Here is a 24659-nt window from a genome sequence, read left to right as displayed (position 1 = left end):
GGGCTCAACGACATTTGTCTTCTGAGGCCCTCCATGGAGCCAGGTACTGTTGTGGGGGAAAGACGGGGAGGAGCTCAAAGTGAGCAACGTCACAGTGGAGTTGAGGGCTGGGTTCTCTGTCTTGCAACACAATGACTGAATAAAACCATAAATATGAACTTTCTTGTTTCTTCCTTGGTGCTACTGGGGGAGGAGAGAATTGCGCAAGCCTGACATCTTTGCTCACCTTCTCCAAATACAGCAGGACGTGACTGGTGCTCACTTCCGTGCGCTGGACCAGATTGTGCCTTTCCAGCTGGTGGGCGCAAAATGAAGATTGTTGTTGTTTCTTTCTTTCATAAAATTCGTACACTTATTGACTGTAAAAAAGCAACCTCAAAGTGGTTCGTGAAAAAAATAAAATTATAAATCTCTGAATAAGAAACATCAGCAACAATAATTTGAAACTTTCAAAAAGTTAATATAGCAGTAGACTGCTATAACAGATTAAAACAGATTAAAGCTAAAACAGATTAAAACTCGCATTAGCTTCCTAAGCACCTGGGTTGGCTTGTCAAAACAAGAATGTTTTTAACAGTTGCCTGGTGTCAAGAGGCAGGGAGTTCCACAGTGCAGGTGCTGGCACACTAGAAGATCGAGTTCTTACAAATGCAGAACGGGTATTATGCAGCAAATGTAACAATGCCAGTTCCACCAATCGAAGGGGTCGAGTGGGCATATATGGGGAAAGGCGATCTCTGAAGCCTCAGGGAGTGCAGCATAGTCTACCTTAAGGTGAGAGCAAGGAGAGCCTTCTCTGTAGTCCTGGCAGATGAGGTTGAGCTGTGTGGTGTCCTTGGCTTATATTCATTCATTCATTCGACTTATTAGTCACTTGTCACCAGAAGGTCTCCAAGTGACTTAACTAGTGGCTAGTGGACATTGCAAGCTAGTACAACATTCGCAGCCCCAAGATATGATTATGCCCGTTAGGTCACCTGACTTTAAAACCAAGACGGGATTGGACAATCCCATGGCCAATTACTGTATCCATCAGCTGCGAAAGCTCACTGGCGCCTCTTGAACAAAGGTTGCAGGCCTCAGAGTAGCAAAATTTGGAGACAGGCTAACAAACAGAAGGAGAAAGTCCCACTTGTGAGACACCCAGAGGGATCCTCGTGGCTGTTTTTGGAGAGAGGATGCCTGGGGTAGGTAGGCAATATGGCAAAGGCAGCTCTTTTCTTCTCAAGTCTCCTACAGCCAAGGAAGCAGGCTGTAGTTGTGGCGGAGCCTTCACACACAAACGAAGCTCTTACCTGCTTTACGGATGGTTTCACCGGGATGAATCCCGAGAGCATCTTAACATCGACGATGGCCATGTTGGAGGCCGGTCGGTTGCCGGTGTAACTGAGAAGCCAAAGAGAGAGGGGAAATAATCGCACCACTCTTCGCCCCTGACAGCCCACCCCGTAACCATCTATCCATCTTCTAATACAGCCTTTGTGGGTCCCCCACAACTCCCATCACCCCTAGCTAGCAAGGCCAGAGCTCAGGGGTGATGGGAGTTGTAGTCCAACAACTGGGGACCCACAGGATGAGAACTGCTGTTCTAATACATCCTGACTGTGGGATGGTCCAGATTCCCAAATAGCCTTGGCTAATGAAGGGGACTACCTCACATTGATGGCAACGTCAAAGGTTTGGTGGGCTTTGGGTCCAGCGCAGGTCTCTGGAACTGTGCGCACCTCCAGCATGAACGGCGCCTCTTCCTGGTGTGGCTGCACGTTGTATTTCAAAGTGGTCTGGAAAGGAAACAGGGCTCTAATAATAATTAGTAATTTTATTATTTATACCCCACCCACCAGGCTGGGCTTCCCCATCCACTCTGGGTGGCTTCCAGCACACATAAAAACATCGTAAAACATCAAACATTTAAAAATTTCCTGATACAGGGCTGCCTTCAGATGTCTTCTAAAAGTTGTGTAGTTCTCTCTCTCTCTCTCTCTGCATCAGGCATGTCCTTGGTTTCCAACAGTGACTTAGACACCAACTCAGAGGGTAAGCGGCCTCTGGAACCAGGAGGGCAGTAGGACAGCCAACCAAGGTGTCAGGTGTGCGTGCAAGAGCCAGGCCCTGTGACCAATAGGACTTTGCAGGACTTGTTCTGAAGAGGCAAGGTGCGGCCGCACAGGTGAGGCCGACTGGTAACTCACAGCACCAGGTGGCAAGAGCTGGGAAGGGATATAAGGTCAACATTTCCCTTCGGCTCTTTGCCACAGTGACACGCTTCCTGCCTTGCTGCTTTTGGCTCTTTGCTTCCTGATCCTTGAACCATGGCTTCTTGACTTCCTGCTTCTTGATCCTCGGACCCTTGACTTCGTGACTCCTGGTTCTCTGACCCTCGGACTCTTGGCTTCCTGACTCCTGGCTTCTGGACTCCCGTTCCCGCTCCCACCCCGCCATCTTGCCCCTGGTCCTGATGTTCCCTGCCAGGATTTCGATCGCCTGTGAACCGGACTGTGACACAAGGGGCTAATATGGATCTTGACATCACTGAGCCCATCAACCAATGCAGCCTTCTAGCCAATACCCCCAGATGGGCCAGAGAGTTAGCAGAGAGAGGACACAGGCCCCAGCTTCAGGCTGGAGGTCTGCCCCTTTAAGGTCTTAGTGTCTTAGAGGCAATATAATGGTTCAGTTAGCATCTAGCCTTTGCTGGAACAACTTATCCCTTCCTTGGCACATCTCTGGGATTCTGAATGACCTATTTCCACTCCCTGGCTTGCTAGGTTGCCATACAGCCCTTGCTTACTGGTCACAGAACCATAGTAGAGTTGGGAGGGATCCCAAGTAGAGTAGAGTTGATCCTCCCAAGGATCATTTGTCCAACCCCATGAAATGCTGGAATCCTAGCTAAATAATCCCTTACGGATGGCCATCCCACCTCCGTTTAAAATCTCCAGTGAAGGATTGCCCACTACCCTCCAAACAGCTCTTACTGTCAGAAAGTTCTTCCCAATGATTAGTTGGAATCTCTTTTATTGTATTTTGAACCCATTCGTCCTACCCACTGGAGCAGCAGAAAACAAGCTTGCTCTATCCTCCATGTGACAGCCCTTCAGTTTGTTTGAAGTTGACTATCATGTCACCCCTCAGTCTTCTCTTCTCCAGACCAAACATACCCAACTCCCTCAATTGTTCCTCATAAGGCTTGGTCTCCAGACCCTTGATCATCTTGGTTGCCCTCCTCTGCACACATTCCAGCTTTTCAAGACCTTTCTTAAACTTTGCTGCCCATAATTGGACACAATACTCCAGGCAGTGGTACTATTACTTTTCTTGATCTGGACACAATACTTCCACTGATGCAGTCTAGAACTGCATTAGCTTCTTGGCTAACACAATGTTGACCCCTAGATCATTTCCAAACATACTGCTGCCAAGACCGGGGTCCCCCTATCCTTTTGTTCTTGCTACCTGTTCGGGGCCACTGCCCCAACTTGGTTTCTCCATACTCCACCAGAAGGAGCTGATCATTTCTAGGGAAGGGCAATGTCTTCCAAAGCAAAGCTGCCACCACCTTGTGCAACCTCAACAGTCTCGTGGGCCACCCGATCTTTGCGCCAGGCAGTGCTGGTCCAGGCAGTTGTGTTGCTGGGATCCAGAACACCACATGTCACACTTTCTCTTTCCCAGGCACCCATCCCGGGTGGGACACTCACTCACCTTGACGTGGACACAGCCTTCCCCCGTGGCCGTGCTGTCATAGTCCCCTGGCACTCTGGGCAGAGCCTGGCACTGGAGAAGCAGGCGGTTGGTGCTGTTCACCTGGAACTGCCTCAGGATGCCCCCTGTGGAGCTCAGGGTCACTTCTGTGCCCGTGCTGCTCTTGGAGTAGGTAAAGGCACCGTAGAGGGAGAGGGCCTGGAGGGCAACCACAGTGTCCTGCAACACAGACCAAGGAGAAGGTGGGCATGGACCTTGTTGTAGAGAGGACAGTCCTCAGTTTGAAGTTGTCCCCTGGTTGAAGCCCAGTTATCATAGACTAGTAGAACTGCAGAGTTGGAAGGGCCCCCTAATTGTCATCCATCTTGTCATGAATTCTACTCCTTTTGATCCAGAGCAGATTCCAATGTATAGTTAGCAACTTAAACACGTTGCCACTTTTGCCATCTAGGCTGCGTCGCTGGGCAGGGCCCCGCCCAGGGGTAGCTCCACCGACCAATTAGTGTCAGCAGGAGGCGTGGCCATGGGAAATATAAATCGTGGCATGGCCAGAGAGCCCTCCTCTCGCGCCCTTCACACCAGCCATTTGGTATACACCTACCTTGTAGCAATCGTCACAACTTTGTGAGGTTAGGCGTTGAGTAAGCCTTTGTTTGGGACGCAGGTGGCGCTGTGGGTTAAAGCCTCAGCGCCTAGGACTTGCCGATCGAAAGGTCGGCGGTTCGAATCCCTGCGGCGGGGTGCGCTCCCGCTGCTCGGTCCCAGCGCCTGCCAACCTAGCAGTTCGAAAGCACCTCCGGGTGCAAGTAGATAAATAGGGACCGCTTACCAGCGGGAAGGTAAACGGCGTTTCCGTGTGCGGCTCTGGCTCGCCAGAGCAGCGATGTCACGCTGGCCACGTGACCCGGAAGTGTCTCCGGACAGCGCTGGCCCCTGGCCTCTTAAGTGAGATGGGCGCACAACCCCAGAGTCTGTCAAGACTGGCCCGTACGGGCAGGGGTACCTTTACCTTTACCTTAAGCCTTTGTTTGGATGGAGGGAGGTTACTATCCACTAGGGAACTGCGGGTCACCGGGCCTTGGCACACAAGAGTTGCCCATCTGGACAGCATAGGCAGACACAGAGGTCATTATTAATAATAATAATAATAATAATAATAATAATACCCCACCCATCTGACTGGGTCTCCCCAGCCTTTCTGGGCGGCTTCCAACCAAATGTCAAAAACAATACAGAGTCAGACATTAAAAACCTCCCTAAACAGGGCCGCCTTTGGGTGTCTTTTAAAAGTATAATAGTTGTTCGTTGCTTTGACATCTGCTGGGAGGGCGTTCCACAGGGCAGGCGCCACTACCAAGAAGGCTCTCTGCCTGGTTCCCTGTAACCTCACTTCTCACAGCAAGGGAACTGCCAGGAGGCCGTCAGAGCTGGATCACAGTGTCCGGGCTGGATAATGGTGGTGGAGACGCTCCTTCTGCTATACAGGACCGAGGCCATTTAGGACTTTAAAGGTCAGCACCAACAATTTGAATTGTGCTCGGAAACGTACTGGGAGCCAATGAAGATCTTTCAGGACCGGTGTTATATGGTCTTGGCGGCCACTCCCAGTCACCAGTCTAGCTGCCGCATTCTGGATTAATTGCAGTTTCTGAGTCACCTTCAAAGGTAGCCCCACATGGAGGATGTATAAGTGGCCCCAATGAGCAAGGGAGTTTTCCCTAGGGATGTGGACATCATATGGTATACCCCAATCTGCCAGGGAAGAAGCTGACCGAGGGGGACATCAATGGTCACCTCAAAGTTATTGTGAGAATTTGGGTTCCTTGGGGTTTGCATTCTCAGCCAAGGCGTCCAAACTTTGGCAACATCCTCAACGGGCCCTGGACTTTCCATTAAAGTAAAGGTAAAGGTACCCCTGCCCATACGGGCTAGTCTTGACAGACTCTAGGGTTGTGCGCCCATCTCACTTAAGAGGCCAGGGGCCAGTGCTGTCCGCAGACACTTCCGGGTGACGTGGCCAGCGTGACGAAGCTGCTCCGGCGAGCCGGCACAAACGCAGCACACGGAAACGCCGTTTACCTTCCCGCTAGTAAGCGGTCCCTATTTATCTACTTGCACCCGGGGGTGCTTTCGAACTGCTAGGTTGGCAGGCGCTGGGACCGAGCAACGGGAGCGCACCCCGCCGCAGGGATTCGAACCGCCGACCTGACGATCGGCAAGTCCTAGGCGCTGAGGTTTTACCCACAGCGCCACCCGCGTCCCTGGACTTTCCATTACCATACCCCAATTTCCTATGATTGGGAGATCTTTTTTTTTTATTGACTTTAAAAAAAATTATACAGACAGCAAAACAAAGAAGTCTAAATTAACATTGCCTTCTACCGATAAGAAATAATAATAACTATTACAATAATGAAAAAACAAAAAGTACATTTACTTCCACTTTTAAACTTCTATTCTGGTTACAATATATTACTATTCTATAAGAATCTAGTATATCCTTTGCTGTCCCATATATTATTTAATTTCCCAATTTCAACCTAACCCTCCCCTCCTCCCCACTGCTTCACTTCACCTGTGCGAGATCTTCCCATCATAATATATATTTTTTCTAGTTGCTTTGATAAAATAGAGTAACTTGAAAACTGTTAAATTATAATTACTTCTTTTGTCCTTACTCGCTTAACAATTGCCTATTAAGAGTTCTGCTTTAACACCATGTTTCTTCATGTATTCTCCTATGCATTCCCATTCTGTATAGAATTTTTGATTGGAATTTTTTATTGGATTTCAGGGGTTTGCAGCAGCCCTGACAGCTGGCTGTGCCTTCCCTTCACTCCTTGCAAACTTGGGTCTGGATCCCTGGAAGGAGAGAATGGCAGGGAAGGAAGGAAGGAAGGAAGGAAGGAAGGAAGGAAGGAAGGAGAGAATGGCAGGGAAGGAAGGAAGGAAGGAAGGAAGGAAGGAAGGAAGGAGAGAATGGCAGGGAAGGAAGGAAGGAAGGAAGGAAGGAGAGAATGGCAGGGAAGGAAGGAAGGAAGGAAGGAAGGAAGGAAGGAAGGAAGGAAGGAAGGAAGGAATGGCAGGGAAGGAAGGAAGGAAGGAAGGAAGGAATGGCAGGGAAGGAAGGAAGGAAGGAAGGAAGGAAGGAAGGAAGGAAGGAAGGAAGGAAGGAAGGAAGGAAGGAGGCTTACCTGAGTGGAGGAGAAGCCCCCAGTGGGGTTCTGTTGCCGGCTGAGCCACTTGACAATGCGGGTGGCTGTCTCCAGCTCTTCCTGGGATGGGGCTGGCTGTTTGGTCAGGTAACTCAGAAGGACGTAGGCTGTCATCTCCACCTCCGCAGACGGAGCCCGGGGAGGACCAAAGAATGAAAAGTGCGTGTCCACCTCTTTCTTTCCAGGTCGCTGCCAGTGAAGGGAGCCATCCTCTTCAGGGAGGGAGGGAGGGAGTCGTTAATGTTTGGGTCGAGCAACCCAGGCACCCCTAACAATGTCGGTGCTGTGGAATGTGGGAAGAGGGCCAGCAAACTGTTTGGATCCTGAGAAGGAGGTGGATCTTTGGACTGGTGGTTTTGTCTGCATTGCCAACTATTCATTCCCACCAGGGAATGAGGAACCAGATTTTCAAGGGGAGAACAACAACAACAACAACAACAACAACAACAACAACAACAACAATTTATTATTTATACCCCGCCCATCTGGCTGTTTCCCCAGCCAATCTGGGCAGCTCCCGATCGAGTGTTAAAAACAATACAGCATTAAATATGAAAAACTTCCCTAAACAGGGCTGCCTTCAGATGTCTTTTAAAGATAAGATAGCTGCTTATTTCCTTCACATCTGAAGGATGTTCCACAGGGCGGGCGCCACCACCGAGAAGGCCCTCTGTCTGGTTCCCTGTAACCTCGCTTCTCGCAATGAGGGAACCGCCAGAAGGCCCTCGGAGCTGAAGAAGGGTTGAGTACTACACCCTTCCCTTCCACCCAGAGATCCGTTCTCACCTTCTTGCACGGCTTCCTCGCGGAGTAACTGCAGCATTTTCTGCCTCTGCTCCTCCTTCCCTGCCAGGGCAAAGGAATAAGCCAGCAAGGCCAGGCTGTAAACGTGGATCTCTTTCGCCTGAGCCGCCGTCTCCAGGCAGAACAGGGCATTACGCACGGTGGGATGCTGTGGAGAGAAGGGAGGGAGGAGAGGCTTATCCCAAGCCATTGTAGCTGTTTCAGAAGGCCTGGGGGGAACCCGTAGGTGGTGGCTGGAATAGCAGAGTCAGGCCCACCCACTGCAGGAAGCTGGGCAGGGCAAAGACCTAAGAACATCACAAGAGCGCCTTAGATCACACAAAGGGCCCATCTAGTCTGGCACTCTCATCTCACAACCAGTTGCCTCTGGAAAACCCCTTTCATTTTTATTCATTTATTAAATTTCTCTACCTTTTCTATGCTTTTCCAGCTGCACTGGCTCCCGGTGGAGTACAGGGTCAGATTTAAGGTGCTGCTTTTGACCTTTAAAGCCCTTCATGGCCTAGGACCCCTGTACCTATGGGACCGCCTCTCCCGTATGTCCCACGGAGGACCTCAAGGTCCATAAATAGCAACACCCTAGAGGTTCTAGGCCCTAAGAAAGTCAGATTAGCCTCAACCAGAGCCAGGGCCTTTTCAGCACTGGCCCCAGCCTGGTGGAATGCTCTGCCTCATGAGACCAGGGCCCTGCAGGATCTGATTTCTTTCCACAGGGCCTGTACGACAGAGTTGTTCCGCCTGGCCTTTGGCTTGGAATCAACTTCACTCCCTTCCCCTCTTTCCTTTTTCCTTTCTCCTTCTGTGATGGAACTCCTATTTGGGAACTTCCCTGGCTTTTTTCTGGCCCACGTAGGACCAGTCTGGAAAGTTAGCCTTGGTGAAGACTTGATTTTTCATCCCCCAAAAAGTTTTTGATTTGAGTTTCCATTGAAAGGAGGCTGTATTTTAATGTTTTAATGTTGTATTTTAATCTTGTTTTTAAGTTGTGTTTCAATCAATTTGTTTTTATATCGGGTGTTAGCCGCCCTGATCCTGGTCTTGGCTGGGGAGGGTGGGGTATAAATAAAAATTATTATTATTATTATTATTATTATTATTATTATTACCACCTTTCATCCAAGGAATATGTCCTGCATCTCCCCCACTGGAATGAAGAAAACCCATCTTAATCAAACCAGGAAAATTCTCAGCTCTGCCAGGATAGTGAAACAAATTCCCGCCACAGAACGCATGAAGGCCACTTGCTAGACTTGAGTTAGAGAACATCTGTGGTTGACTACAGAGCCCGTCATCCCTGAGCATTAGCCATGTTGGCTGGGGCCGATGGAAGCTGTAGTCCGACAAGATCTGGAGGGTCATGGGTTCTCCTGCCCTCTGCACAAGAAAGAAGGCTGGTTGCTTTGCTTGAGAAGGAAACATGCACCCCACTTGTTTGTTGATTTGGAATTTGCAGAGAGACATTCAGCTGTGATTGTGGGGGGCACCTCCTGCCTGCCCTGCATGACTGTTTGTTCCACAATGGGCTTCGGGAAGGAGAAGACAGACACTTACATCGAGAGGCAGGTGGCTCTCCAGCAAAGCAGCAGTGATGTAGGCAGAGAGACTGATCTCGTCATCCACCCCACCCTGTAGGAAAGAAAAGGCAGCGCCATGGGGTATGTGAAGGTCCTTCTCCATCTCCCAAGATCCACCTTCTCCAAAACCCACCTGATACTAGGATGCACTTCTTCTGGCTGTCCACCATACTTAGAGCTCCAGTCTACATGGGTCCCCTATCATGGATGGTTTCCATGCAAATGGTCCCATTTCTCCACTCCAGTTCTGCACTGCTTCCCCCCCCCAGGTGCACTGGGTTCCGCCCCACATTGGGGGTGCCTGTCGTGTATGTATGATGTCACACATTGCTGGGCCTTCCAGAGAGTGTTATGGTCCTCCCACAGCTGTGATGAACCCCATTGGGCCTCGTCACACCATGTGATGTCACACGTGCAATGCATTGGGTCACCCGGCCGGGCACCCCAACTGTAATGTGCTCTACGTGGGGCTACCTTTAAAGGCCTAAATGGCTTTGGCCCAGTATACCTGAAGGAGCATCTCCACCCCATTGTCCAGCCCGGACACTGAGGTCCAGCGCTGAGGGCCTTCTGGCGGTTCCCTCACTGAAGGAAGTGCGATTACAAGGAACCAGGCAGAGGGCCTTCTTAGTAGTGGCACCCGCCCTATGGAACACCCTTCCATCAGATGTCAGGGAGATAAAGGACTATCTGACTTTTAGAAGACATCTGAAGGCAGCCCTGTTTAGGGAAGCTTTTAATGCTTGATGTTTTGTCGTGTTTTTAATATTCTGTTGGGAGCCGCCCAGAGTGGCTGGGGAAACCCAACCAGATGGGTGGGGTATAAATAATAAATTATTATTATTATTATTATTATTATTATTATTATTATTATGGCACCCCAGGGATGGGATCTATGTTCCCACCTATCTTCTCTTTTCATGGTATCTTCCACACTACAATTTCCTCAGTCCAGCGGCCTCAGAAAGAGCTCAAGAGAACAGTGTAAGGTAATCACACCATGACCATTTCCAACTTAATTCAGCCCCAAAGGCCAACACAAACCACACTGGTGAATTTTTGTTTCTGAGGTTGCCCCAGCATCTGGTTCTGACTGCATTCTCTCCCTCTCTCTGTACCTTCAGAGCGTTGTTCCACAGGGTCCCAACGCTTCTGAAGCAGCCATTCTCTCTCTGCCTATAAGCCAGATACGCCCGAGCATCCTGGATGTGTTTTTCTTCCACAAAGATGTAGGGTCTGGCTCGGGAAAAGGACTTGAGTGTAAACGCCGTCAGCCTGCAAGAAAGCCACCGAGCACAGCAGAGTCAGGCACCAGTGCCAATGCATTTGGGGAAATTTGAAAGGTAGAAGCCCAGAAATGTGCCCTTTGATAGGACCTCAGAATGAATAATATTGGATGCAACACCAGGAAAGCATTTTCAGGTATGAGACAAAAAATCGACAGCTTAAGCTAAGGAATACAGAATTGTATTAAGATAGAATATATCCTGGGGTAGGGATTGTGGAAATTACAGGCTGGTTAGCTTAACATCTGTCCCAGGAAAGAATTGTCAAGGATAAAATTACCAAGCATATAGAAGAACAAGCCTTGCTGACGTAGAACCAGCATGGCTTCTGCAAGGACAAGTCTTGTCCCACAAACCTATAGAGCCCTATGAGAGTGTCAACAAGCATATAGATAAGGGTGAGCCAGCTGACATAGTGTATTTGGACTCTCAAGGCAATTCAACCAGGTAACCTCCCCCTGCTCAACATGTATGTATATGCCTTGCATAAATGAGGCAGCCTCTGTCAATCTCACCAGGTGTTCCCTGGGCTCCGGTTATCTTGTCCAAAGGTGCTATAGGCGCCATCAGAGTGCTTGTAGTTCAGTTGCCTCTGGTAGCCTGAAATGGAAGGAGAATCGGGGTGGGGTTTTTTGCCCTTTTTTAATCTTCTTGATAAAATTTGCAACTGACCCAAAACTCAACAGAGGCATCTTCTATGGAAAGAAGCAGTAATGCAACAAAAAGCACAAGGTTGAATATTTTCTTGAGACTTACAATTCTGAAACCTGATAAATAAGGACTACTTTTCTATTTTGCACCTATCATTTTGTGAATTATGTCTGTTGTTGTTGTTTAGTCGTGTCCGACTCTTCGTGACCCCCTGGACCAGAGCACGCCAGGCACCCCTGTCTTCCACTGCCTCCCGCAGTTTGGTCAGACTCATGTTTGTAGCTTCGAGAACACTGTCCCACCATCTCCTCATCTGTCGCCCCCTTCTCCTTGTGCCCTCCATCTTTCTCAACATCAGGGTCTTTTCCAGGGAGTCTTCTCTTCTCATGAGGTGGCCAAAGTATTGGAGTCTCAGCTTCAGGATCTGTCCTTCCAGTGAGCACTCAGGGCTGATTTCCTTAAGAATGGAGGATAATTCCTCCATTCTTAAGGAAATCCATTCTTAAGGAATTATGTCTACTTCTGCAATAATAGGAGAGGAGTGTGCTCCTTATGGCAATGCTAAATTCAGTGTTTTCCTAAATGCTACCCCAAACTAGTCAGATATGCCATTTTGGGGAAAGGAAGTAGTAAGATAGCATATCATTTAACATTTATTTTTTATCCATTTTTTAAAAAAATAAATTTGTATACCGCCCTTCACCCAAAGATCTCAGGGCAGTTCATGGTAAAAAAAAATACAAAATAAAGACACAAAATACATGATAAAAACAAGAACAAAACAAACTAATAACCCCATTGATAAATGCTGCTATCCACTCACCCCACAGAGAGACAGAAAGGAAGTGGGTACACAAACACACACCTAGTTCATTCAAGGGATCTGAGTAGAGCCAGCAGAATTAATCCGAGCCTTGTAAAGCACATAGAGTTGGAGGAGGAAGTGAGAAAGAGCAACACTCTTCCAACTTCCTCCTTTGGCTCTATGTACTTTTCAGGGGGAGGGAAGCGGGTGGCGCTGTGGGTTAAACCACAGAGCCTAGGACTTGCTGATCAGAAGGTTGGTGGTTCAAATCCCCGCGACGGGGTGAGCTTCCGTTGCTTGGTCCCTACTTGCTACTGCTCCTGCCAACCTAGCAGTTTGAAAGCACGTCAAAGTGCAAGTAGATAAATAGGTACCACTCCGGCGGGAAGGTAAACGGCATTTCCGTGCGCTGCTCTGGTTCACCAGAAGCGGCTTAGTCATGTTGGCCACATGACCCAGAAGCTGTACGCCGGCTCCCTCGGCCAATAAAGCGAGATGAGCGCCGCAACTCCAGAGTCGTCTGTGACTGGACCTAACGGTCAGGGGTACCTTTACCTTTACTTTTCAGGGGAGGAAAGGTTACTCAGCCACACAACCAAGGGGGCGGTGATGGATGCTCAGAGGCTATCTGGGCATCAAGAGAAGACACGCCACCCTCAGTTTCTCAATAGTTTCAAAGTGTGTCCTGAACTCAAAGCCCCAGTGATTAAAATTGGTCGCTACTAGCAATCTGGTCTGAAGCTCAACATCAAAAAAACGAAGATCATGGCTACTGGCCCCATCACCTCCTGGCAAATAGAAGGGGAAGAAATGGAGGCAGTGAGAGATTTTACTTTCTTGGGCTCCATGATCACTGCAGATGGTGACAGCAGCCACGAAATTAAAAGACGCCTGCTTCTTGGGAGAAGGGCAATGACAGGCCTAGACAGCATCTTGAGAAGTAGAGACATCACCTTGCCAACAAAGGTCCGTATAGTTAAAGCTATGGTTTTCCCAGTAGTGATGTATGGAAGTGAGAGCTGGACCATAAAGAAGGCTGATTGCCGAAGAATTGATGCTTTTGAATTATGGTGCTGGAGGAGACTCTTGAGAGTCCCATGGACTGCAAGAAGATCAAACCTCTCCATTCTGAAGGAAATCAGCCCTGAGTGCTCACTGGAAGGACAGATTGTGAAGCTGAGGCTCCAGTACTTTGGCCACCTCATGAGAAGAGAAGACTCCCTGGAGAAGACCCTGATGTTGGGAAAGATGGAGGGCACAAGGAGAAGGGGGCGACAGAAGACGAGATGGTTGGATAGTGTTTTCGAGGTTACCAGCATGAGTCTGACCAAGCTGCGGGGGGCAGTGGAGGACAGGAGTGCCTGGCGTTCTCTGGTCCATGGGGTCACAAAGAGTCGGACACGACTAAACGACTAAACAACAACAACAACAACAAGCAATCCAACAACTAGTGTGGTAGTTAATTAATGTATTGATTTCAGTCCAGTAAAGCCGGCAGCCATGCTTATAAATATGTTCTCAGTGAATCCACATTGTTCCTCCCGCCCTGCAGGAAACAACAAATGTAGAATTCTCCCCGTACATCCTCTCCTCACAAGTTTTTCTCACCAGCCACTAAGTATCCGATGGCCTTGGACTTCACCTCCTCAGTCAGCTGCTCAGTCTTATTCAGGTACTCCAGGATGTAGATGTTGGGGGCAAAGAGGGCCAAGTTCTGTTCCCCACAGCCGTAGGGCATCTGAAGAAGCTGGTGGAGGTTCTCTATAGCTGTTCCGAGGATGTCCCCTGGGATGTGGGAAGAGGAGGGGAGGGAAAAGATTGGTTGGAATATGAGGGGATGGTGCAGAGCCACCAAGTGAAATGCATGACAAAAGAAAACATCAAAGCAATGCAAATTTCCATAAGGAATAATAATAATAATAATAATAATAATAATAATTTATTTATACCCCACCCATCTGGCTGGGTTTCCCCAGCCACTCTGGGCGGCTGCCAATTGAGTGTTAAAAACAATACAGCATTAAATATTAAAAACTTCCATAAACACAGATCAGGAAATCACAGATCAGGGAGGGGGAGGGGGAAATAGTTCGGGTGGAAATGTACGTAATGAAAATGCTGTGGAGGAGAGAATGGCCAGATGGAAGCAGATAAATATTAAGTGCTAATAAGATACAAATCTATGCAATGTGTATTAGCAACATAACACCTGCCTGCCTTGTATGTTTAATCTAACAAGTGCAAGTACAGCCGTACCTCAGAAGTCGAACAGAATCCATTCCGGAAGTCCGTTTGACTTCCCAAATGTTTGACTTCCAAAGTGCGGCTTCTGTTTAGCTGCAGTCAATCTGAAACCGCAGACGCCCCATTGGACATTCCGCTTCCAAAAGAACATTTGAAAACCGGACCACTTACTACCAGTTTTTGATCATTTGGGAGCCAGAATGTTTGACTCCCAAGGCATTCGGGAGCCGAGGTACGACTGTACACTGATTAAAAGCTATTTGTTATTTAAACTTTAAAAAGAGAGTGTGTTTTGCGTAGTTTTTATAGAACAGAAAAGGGAACTAGTTAAAGGGTTAAACAACCCGGTCTCCTCCCTTCACATAGTTCTGTAAATGGGAACTAGAGTCTAATTCCCACATATTATCAGTGCCAGATTACATGAGAAATGACTGGGCTCAGATGGAGGCATAATTAAGGAGGCAAGGAGAGGCCAGGCCAAGAAAGAATGTGCTAGAATAAGGGGAAAGACAAGAAGAAAATAAGTGCAAATATTTACAGCATGTAGCATTGAGTTCCAGAAAGATACATTCTTTTCCAGCATACTCCATTTCATTACCCCGCCACTTGATTTCCCTTCCCAAAGGTTTGCTAGCATCCCATGTCCATGGTGCATGCTCAATCCTCATTGAGCTGTTCCATTCCACCCCAGCTCTAGCCCTTAGCTCTCCTTCCACAACTTTGTTTGCTACTTCTGCAAATCTTGGGTCTCCTCCAAGCCTGCTGACTGTCGGAGCCTCTATACGACCCAGCTGTAAAGGCTACTCCTTCGGCTCTCCTCTGACGGTGATTAACGACCTAAGCCTTTGAATGAGACTTCAGGCATGCTCCCCTTTAAGCAGAGTACCCAGACAGCAGCAGGAGACATGAAGTGTGTGCTACATTGCGACTACGCAGGACAGAAAAGAATATGTATCTGCTCTCTGTGAGAGACAGAAAACAACAGGAACAAAGAAAGAGGAAACCAGTAACTTCAACATCCGTCTCCCGTGAGACTTCCAACAGTCTGGAATGTCAACAGAGTCTTGTGACTCCAAGAACTGCACAGTGGCATAACAGAAACCTAACACTGACATCTATGTGGTCGGTGCTGTCTTGACTTCATAAGCGACTGCACTCAGCCCAGGACGTTGGAACTGGAGAGAGCTATTCACATGCGGAAGGGTGAAGTGGAATATAGAGCATTTACACAGGGTCTCTGAGAAGCCCGAGCCCCGGAAAGTTTTCATGACTTACCCAGCACACAGAAGGAGGCCCTGGCCGAGCCCTCCACCACATTGCCTGACAGCTTTAAAGAAACAGGTCCTGATGACTTCGACTTCTCTGCAAGCAGAACAGAGGGAGTTTTGATCATTCCTGTTGCCTGATATTACAGCCTCTCTTCCAGTTAGCGGGAACATTTGCACGCCTACTCTTTGTTCCCTTCCAGGTTTGAGGAGCTATGGGCTGATAATTTATGGTTGGCTTCAAAGGAGTTTTGGAAGCAAGAAACAAGAAGACCCTCTCTTGGGCTCAAGGGAGAGGGTTGCATTGTATTTGACTTGATATGCATAAATATTATTGCTTGTAATAGTTGCCATCCTGCAAGTAAAGCGTCGTCTTCAAAATCTTGTGTGTGGAGTCTACTTCATCACTAGGGCTTTGAGGGTGAAAGCACTACATGACTCAGAAAAATAGCTAACAAAGGGTGTGTAATTACTTCTATAAATAATAATAATAATAATAATAATAATAATAATAATAATAATTGTCACTTTGCTTCACTCTGTGAGAAAAGCAACTACTTTGTTAACATTTTTTTTTTTACCAACGAATGGAAATAGTTTATTGAATATTTACAGATAAATTATAAAACAGATAAAAACATTGCCAAGATTATTGTAATAACCTGCAGTTTTATAAGAGTATATATTTAAAGAAGATGAATAAATGAGTAAATTAAGTTAATTTGGACATGCAGAAGTTATTAAAAACTAATTTAATTTAAGGAACCGCAGAAAGAGGGGGAAGGAATGTCAAAATGATTGTAAAATCAGTGAAATGTATAAATAGAAAAGTATGAATAAATAAATAAGAGAAAAGCAACTGATGATGATGATGATGTTTCTGTATGGTGCAGTTGTGCCCTTTCCAGTTCTGTGAGATTCATACAGAGAAATGGGTAGGGATGCCTCCATTAGCAGACACTTACCAGCTGCACATAGCAGGTTGTTGAAGACCACATCCTTCTCAACGCCTTCCGGCTTCATGAGAGGAGAGAAAAGAAAAGGAGAGGGGAGAATGAAATAAATTCTTCATTCCAGCAGTGTGCAGAAAGAAATACAGTCATACCTCAGGTTGAATGTGCCTCAGGTTGAGCGCTTTCGGGTTGCGCTCCACAGCAATCTGGAAGTAACGGATCACGCTACTTCCGGGTTATGCCACTTGCGCATGCGCAGACGCTCAAAATGACATCACGCGCATGCGCGGAAGCAGCAAAACGCGACCCGCGCACGTGCAGACACACAGTCACATCTTACATTCTATTCAGGATGCGAACGGGGCTCTGGAACTGATCCCATTCGCATCCCGAGGTACCACTGTAGTCTGGTTGGAAGGATAAAGAAAACTTAATGTGTATTCCTCATGGCAAACAAAGCCATTCTAAATGTTATTTGGTTATTACAAACCCTAAGGTCCCTGTATATGAATTTTACATGCAGCCAAGATAGAGCCAATAAGTTAATACACTGGCACATGAAGGCTCACATTGACTGAAACTTGGAAAAGAAGCAAAACAGACCCTGAAAGGAAATAGTTTACCTTACTATTAAGAAATCAATATTTAAAACATCAAACAGAACAACTCTGACCTTTTTTTTTTGAGGGAAGCTGACCAAAGTTATTGAGCTTTTTTGGGTTGCCTTATTTCAAGAGCCCAAACCAAGTGTATAAAACGACCCCAAATTTTGGACTACATTTTTTTTTTAGTAAAATCATTGTCTTATACACAGGAGAGTACAGTAATTGACGAAAGAGAAGGAACCAATGAGGAGGAAGAGCAAGTTCCCGTTCTCTCTTTATTCCCTAATGATTCAGGCAACTTATTGCAAAAGATGTTGCTCGGCCATGCCCTCCAGCATTCCTCCAATAACAATTGGGGGGGGGGGGGACAGGACATTCCAGAATCAAATCAGAAACCGGGACTGCTTCTGTAAATCCAGGACTGTCCTTGGAAAATAGGGACACTTGGAGGGTCTGCTTTACTCCCCACAAAATCACACTTATGCAACCCCAAATCAAGATTAAAGCAGCCCTCGTACCCAGGGGCATAGGAAGGGGGCGGACTGCCCTGGGTGCCTTGACTGAGGGGGGTGACATTCGGCGTGCTGCCTGCCTGTGACTCCCAAGCCTACCCTGAGCAGTTGGGGTAAGGGGGGAGTTGCGCCGCTTTGCTGGTGGTGTTTCCCCCTTCCCCCTTTGTTTTGACAACTTGGGGGAGGCTTGGGAATCACAGGTGGGTGGAATGCCAAATGTCCACCATGAGTGGCTTGCTCTGCACCCAGCTGCAGGGCACACAGGCTGTTCCAGGCACCCGAGCAGCGATCCTGTGCCTGGGAGGGCATCCTCCGCACCACGCCCCCCTCGGGAGCGCCCCCACCCTGGGCAGTGCAGGCATATGCTCTGCCATCATTCGTACCTCGACCAAAAGGGATTTGATCACTATGTCCCTCTGCCCTTTGTGGGGCGTCTCCACTATTTCGTTCCCACAGAGCTGTTCAGATTTCAGGGCTTCAGCGCTCGCTGTGAAGTTTATTTCCCCTAGAAGAGAAAAAAGGGCCGGCCTCATTCTATTTTGTTAATAGCATGATTCACTTGCAATCCTTTCCATTGTTATCAGAGAGCCAGTGTGGTGTAGTGGTTAAGAGCGGTGGACTCGTAATCTGGTGAACCGGGTTCGCGTCTCCACTCCTCCACATGCAGCTGCTGGGTGACCTTGGGCCAGTCACACTTCTCTGAAGTCTCTCAGCCCCACTCACCTCACAGAGTGTTTGTTGTGGGGGAGGAAGGGAAAGGAGAATGTTAGCTGCTTTGAGGTAAAGGGACCCCTGATCATTAGGTCCAGTCGTGACCGACTCTGGGGTTGCGGCGCTCATCTCGCTTTACTGGCCAAGGGAGCTGGCGTACAGCTTCTGGGTCATGTGGCCAGCATGACAAAGCTGCTTCTGGCGAACCAGAGCAGCGCACGGAAACGCCGTTTACCTTCCCGACAGAGTGGTACCTATTTATCTACTTGCACTTTGACGTGCTTTCGAACTGCTAGTTTAGCAGGAGCAGGGACCGAGCAACGGGAGCTCACGCCATCACGGGGATTCGAACCACCAACCTTCTGATTGGCAAGTCCTAGACTCTGTGGTTTAACCCACAGCGCCACCCGCATCCCTTTGAGACTCCTTAGGGTAGTGATAAAGTGGGATATCAAATCCAAACTCTTCTTCTTCTTCTTCTATCAGGCTATTTAAAGTTGGGAGAGAAATCTATGCATATCCAAAATGTAGGCAGTAGCCAAATTTGCCATGGACTCTAAAAATACAGTAGAGTCATACCTCGAGTTGCGTTTGCTTCACGTTGCGTTTTTTCTGGTTACGAACGCGGCAAACCCGGAAGTGTTTACTTCCAGGTTCACCGCTTTGGACATGCACAGAAGCGATCTGCACACTTTGCGCATGCGCACTCTATCGCGTCACATGCACGTGCGGCACTCTACTTATGGACTTTTTGGGGTGCGAACGGCACCCCGGAATGGATCACGTCTGTAAGTAGAGGTACCACTGTATTTGATCAAGTTGATGGACTATGCCGAAATGGCTAAAATGACTAAAAGAATCAGAAATCAGGAGGACCAAAATTCTAACAAGGAATGGGGGAAATTTATAGTTTATCTTAAAAACCGTTGTAAATAGTTAAAATCGTTAGTAGGATTGGAATAACACTTGTAGTTTAATGGTGAATTTTGGACACAATGGAGATGTAAAAGATTTGGATTATCATAAAAGATGCAGGAGGAAATGATTAACAATAGGACCAACAAAGGGGAGGAGGGAAGTCCAGCAGATTCTTTGGAATCTTGTTTCTATGTTGTATGTATGTTGGATATCTGACTGTAAATATTTAATCTGAAATATATATATATATATTGTATTTACATGCCGGAAGTGCGCGCGCGTGCGCACACACACACACACACACTTTCACTGCAGTCTAAGGGAGATAACTCTGTAGGAGGAATCAGGACTCCTTGCATTTATACATACCCCTGATCTAAGAGTTTGGTAAAGGACCCCTGGTCAGTTAAGTCCAGTCAAAGGCAACTATGTGGTTGCGGCGCTCATATCGCTTTCAGGCAGTGGTGATTACCCAGTGGCATAGCGTGGGTTGTCAGCACCCGGGGCAAGGCAAGTAATTTGCGCCCCTAACCCCTAACCTGCCGCCGCTGCCAGCTTCTTCTTGCTGCTGCCTGGGCTGGGGTATTTACGGTAAGGTAGCCACGGCGGCGGCGGCGGTGGGTCCGTGTCAGGTGATCTGAGGCGAGTTGCAGCTGGCGCTGCTGCCCAAACGATGCCGCTTGCCTGGAGGAGGAGGAGGGCAGAGAGGCGAGGAAAATGCAACATGGCCCAGCAGCTGCAGCAGCAGCGGGGCTGTGAGGAGGGGCTGCCTGGCGCGCCCTCCATGGCCCTGACGCGTGGGGACCGTGGCGAGCGCTGAGAGCCGCTGCCTGCCGGACGCCTTCAGCCCGGACGCGCGCACAGCTCGTCGGTTCCGCGAGACATGGGGCTCTGCTACAGCCTGTGCCCGAGGCTCTTCGGCGACTCCGGAGGCGGCGAGCGCGCCCCCCCCAGATGTTGTGCCCGGTGCGGCTGGCCCCCCTGCACCCCCCACACTACGCCACTGTGATTACCCAGTTCCTAGTATTGCTGCTTACCCAGAGATTTGGGAGTTACCGTCCAAGAGACCGTTTTCCTTTCATTGGCACACAGGCAGTAAGATTCCTCCTCCTTCTCCACAGGGGAAGCCACAAACTCAGCAGAGGGAGCCAGCGAGATACTGACCTGTCCGTGAACAGAAAGGTGTTAGCAGGGAGGAAACAAAAGTCTCTTGCCGCTCAAGAGTCTTGGGTGCCAGCAGAAATATGATTCCGTGCCTAGGCGATCCAAATTCTACGCCAAGGAAAAGAGGGCGAGGAGTTTTTGGGAATCGGGAGCCAAGCTAGGGCGTTCCTCACCCTGGCGCAGCGCTGCATGTAGGTGAAGACGGTGGCCTTCAGGGTGAACGCTTCGCCCCGCACCACAGAGTAGGGCAAGGTCAGATCCAGGAAGAATGGTTGGAAGGCCTTGAGGGAGGCAGCCTGGGCCAGCCCAAAGCCCACATCCGGGGACAAGCAGAAAGCTCCAGCCTTCCACTCGGTGATGGTGTCCGGAATGGTCACGGGGATGTCAATCTCGCCTTGGGACTCGCTGCTGAGGGACAGAGAAGAACAGGAATCAAAGAAGCATAGAGTTTGAAGGGGTCCCAAGGGTTTTATATATATGTATATGTATATACATATACATATACAGTGGTGCATCGCAAGACGAAATTAATTCGTTCCGCGAGTTGTTTCGTCTTGCGATTTTTCCGTCTTGCGGAGCGCGGATTCCCTGGGTATTAACGGTTTTAAGAAAAAGGAAACAAACTCGTAAGACATTTTCATCTTGCGAAGCAAGCCCATAGGGAAAATCGTCTTGCGAAGCAACTCAAAAAACGAAAAACCCTTTTGTCTTGCGCGTTTTTCGTCTTACGAGGCATTCGTCTTGCGAGGTACCACTGTACATATCTTTTCAGATATACACATTCCATTGATTTTACAGTCATTTTGACATTTTAAAACTTGACTTCCTTCCCCCTCTTTCTGCGGTTCCTTAACTTTGTTTTTAATACCTTTTGCATATCCAAATTAACTTAACTTATTTATTTCTCTTACTCTTATGTACCGTAACTGCAGGTTATTACAATAACCCTGCCAGTGTTTTTATCTGTTTACAATTTGTCTGTAAATGTTCAATAAACCATTTCCATTCTTTTATTAAAAGTTTGTTATCTTGATTTCTTATTCTTCCGGTAAGTTTTGCCTTTTTTGCATATTCCATACAGTTTCATATCCATTCTTCCTTTGCTGGGACTTCTGCTTCTTTCCATTTTGGGGCAAGTACCACTCTTGCTGCTGTAGTCGTATACATGAATAAATTTCTATACAATTTAAGTAGTTCTGTCCCTATAATTCCCAAGAGAAAGGCTTCCGGTGTTTTTTTTACAAACGTTATTTTAAACATCCTTTTCATTTCATTGTATATCATTTCCCAGTAAGCCTTAACCTTACTACAAGGTAAGTAAGGTTACCACATGAGTTTGGATTTGATATCCCACTTTATCCCTACCCTAAAGAGTCTCAAAGCGGCTAACAATCTCCTTTCCCTTCTGCCCCCACAACAAACACTCTGTGAGGTGCATGTGGAGGAGCGGAGACGCAAACCCGGTTCACCAGATTACGAGTCTACTGCTCTTAACCACTGCACCACACCGGCTTTTGCTTTTTCCCCTTCTCTCTGAGACAACATGAGAGACGACATGTTTCTTTGTCCTGATTTATGATTAATAGATCTGTAGTTGTAGTATAACGTCACAAGCCTCACGCCTATCCTGTGTGTGCAGTTCTATCTGCTGATAGCGCACCCTGGTTCTGAAGCTGATTTACATCAGAGCAGAGGTCGATGGAAGGAGTCGGCTGAGCTGAGGCTTGCCAGCTGGCCTCCCGGCCCTCTGCATGTCGACAAAGCCCCAGCAATGTTTGATCCATCTTCAATGTGACAGGCCTTTATTTTTCCGAAGATGGCCGTGCAGGGTGAGGAACATTTTCATAGCTCCCTTCATTTCCCATCACCAGGGAAATCCTGTAAAATGCACACCACTTCCAAGTATTCAAAGTGCTATCAAGAGCCTTGTCCTTCATTAATTTGCCTAATTCTCCCTAGGGTTATGGCTCGTAATAGGGCAGAGATTTTGTGGGGTGGGGGCTGTGTGGCCTTCCCATTGTTGTTGGGCTCCAACTCCCATCAGCCCCGGGCTGGATGGCCTGTGAGCAGGTATGATGGAGGTTGTATGGCAGTAACACCTGGAGGGCCACAAGTTCTCAGCATTTCTTTCAAGGGATTTTCGCTACGGACTCCCCCAGCACCACCACTGCCCTATTGATTATAATGGTTTTAATTGACACCGAAATGGGAATGCTTATGTGTAATGGTGAAAGGGTTTAATGCTGGAAAATTCCACTGCCGTACTCTAAGGGACTCTGAGCCTTAACTGAGTTGATAATGGAATGTTGTTTTCTGCAATCTAACATATGAGTGTTTAACCTTAGATCACATGAGAGGTATTGAATTGAATTGCAACTTCGCCATCTTGGAAGGGTGATGGCTGGAGTCCTTTGTTCCTGGGCTCTGTGAGAGTGAGGATGTAGATAGAATCATAGAGTTGGAAGAGACCACAAGGGCCATCGAGTCCAACCCCCTGCCAAGCAGGAAACACCATCAGAGCACTCCTGACATATGGTTGTCAAGCCTCTGCTTAAAGACCTCCAAAGAAGGAGACTCCACCACACTCCTTGGCAGCAAATTCAACTGTCGAACAGCTCTTACTGTCAGGAAGTTCTTCCTAATGTTTAGGTGGAATCTTCTTTCTTGTAGTTTGGATCCATTGCTCCGTGTCCGCTTCTCTGGAGCAGCGGAAAACAACCTTTCTCCCTCCTCTATGTGACATCCTTTTATATATTTGAACATGGCTATCATATCACCCTCCTCTTCTCCAGGCTAAACATGCCCAGCTCCCTTAGCCGTTCTTCATAAGGCATTCAAGCTTTCCAGATAAACAGCCCCAGGCAGGATGCAGGTTGTGGGGAGAGACAGACCTCTGTTTCTAGGTCTGTTGAAATTGTTTGACATTTTGTAAGATGCTGAGCCTATGCCTTGGACTGGCATATGTCTTATGGAGTTGTTTGGATGTTTTTGTTTTGTTTTGAAGAAAGTTCCGCAAGCAAAGCTTTCGCTAAACAGTGCTTCATTTCCAAAGGAGCCCGTTTTTATGCATCCACTCGCTTCAAACTGCATAATATTAATATCTGCAATATGCACACCCCACAAAGTCTGAAAACCACGACAGTGGTACCTCGCTAGACGAAATTAATTCGTTCTGCGAGTTTTTCGTCTTGCGATTTTTTCGTCTTGCGAAGCACGGACTTTGGAAAAGCTTCAAAAATCACCAAAGTCTTCAAAAACCTCAAAAAAGGCTACCACACCGCGTGCTATGAGTTGCTCCTCGAAGTGAATGCACGGTTTTAAGAAAAAGGAAACAAACTTGCAAGACAAAGGAAACAAACTTGCAAGACGTTTTCGTCTTGCGAAGCAAGCCCATAGGGAAATTCGTCTTGCGAAGCAACTCAAAAAACGAAAAACTCTTTTGTCTTGCGAGTTTTTCGTCTTACGAGGCATTCATCTTGCGAGGTACCACTGTACTTACTTCACTATCCACGTGTTCCAGAGCCACGTCTCGGGAAAGTAGCTCCTAACCGTCTCCTGCTGGCTTCCTGTTCTTGCGGCTTCTCGTGCAGGAATGCTTGGAGCTCCTGGCAGTCCACTCTCAGTTTGCTCAACTTGAAGGAAGACAGAGCATAGATGATAGCCATTGTTATTCGGACTCAATGAACAGAAAGCCCTCTTGATTTCAGTAGGTACACTCTGAGTGGGACTGTTGGATATTGCCCTAAATTATGTACTTTATTTCCACAGTGGTGACCAGAGGAGAAATGACCACTGGGAGGAGAGCAGAGATAAGTAACACCACAGTGCATCTGTAACAGCAAAACCGAGACCTTCCTCTGCTCCAGCTGCAATTAAACATGTCTCTCCCATACAGCCACAGCAAGTGCTCTAACTCACCAACGGTTTGACTTTACCCCTAAGGCCGCACTCTTACATTATCTCTTGAGACAGATGCCAACTAATTTATTTATTTAATTTCATTTTGTTTTTCTTTGTACTTTCTATCTCTCTCTCTTTGTGTATGTGCGTGTGTGTCATAAATTGTGTTTCATACACAGCTGTCTTGTGTGTATGTGTCTGTGTTTACAATCTAACCCCCAACCTGCATTGAAGAACCCAATTTCTATTTGGTTCCACTTAACTTTTAAGCCATTTCACTTTTTAAAACAAAAGGTAGAATTCTGCAAATCACCATGTGTCCTCCAAGGCCTATACAGTGGTACCTC

At 47.6% G+C, this 24659-nt stretch overlaps 2 protein-coding genes across 2 annotated transcripts in view; one reads left to right on the top strand and one right to left on the bottom strand.

Moving 5' to 3' along the window:
- The window catches only part of LOC307210984 (alpha-2-macroglobulin-like), a 75174-nt gene that overhangs the window by 3162 nt on the left and 47353 nt on the right, over window positions 1–24659 (bottom strand). Inside the window, exons 18-33 of the mRNA XM_079967181.1 lie at window positions 23912–24044; window positions 20586–20820; window positions 20286–20412; window positions 18003–18124; window positions 16515–16566; window positions 15560–15646; window positions 13649–13825; window positions 11100–11184; window positions 10417–10573; window positions 9276–9350; window positions 7707–7872; window positions 6900–7132; window positions 3706–3924; window positions 1654–1781; window positions 1296–1386; window positions 227–295 (exon numbers count right to left, since the gene is read on the bottom strand). Of these exons, the coding sequence (XP_079823307.1) occupies window positions 227–295; window positions 1296–1386; window positions 1654–1781; window positions 3706–3924; window positions 6900–7132; window positions 7707–7872; window positions 9276–9350; window positions 10417–10573; window positions 11100–11184; window positions 13649–13825; window positions 15560–15646; window positions 16515–16566; window positions 18003–18124; window positions 20286–20412; window positions 20586–20820; window positions 23912–24044 (2156 nt within the window). The remainder of the gene's footprint in view (window positions 1–226; window positions 296–1295; window positions 1387–1653; window positions 1782–3705; window positions 3925–6899; window positions 7133–7706; window positions 7873–9275; window positions 9351–10416; window positions 10574–11099; window positions 11185–13648; window positions 13826–15559; window positions 15647–16514; window positions 16567–18002; window positions 18125–20285; window positions 20413–20585; window positions 20821–23911; window positions 24045–24659) is intronic.
- Window positions 1–24659, top strand: part of LOC307208743 (vomeronasal type-2 receptor 26-like) — a 98330-nt gene that overhangs the window by 64135 nt on the left and 9536 nt on the right. The window lies entirely within an intron of this gene.

The sequence above is a fragment of the Podarcis cretensis genome, assembly GCF_951804945.1.
Source record: "Podarcis cretensis genome assembly, chromosome: 2".
Lineage (NCBI taxonomy): Eukaryota > Metazoa > Chordata > Lepidosauria > Squamata > Lacertidae > Podarcis > Podarcis cretensis.
The sequence above is the reverse complement of the archived record's forward strand: the minus strand, read 5'-3'. Positions and strand labels throughout refer to the sequence as shown.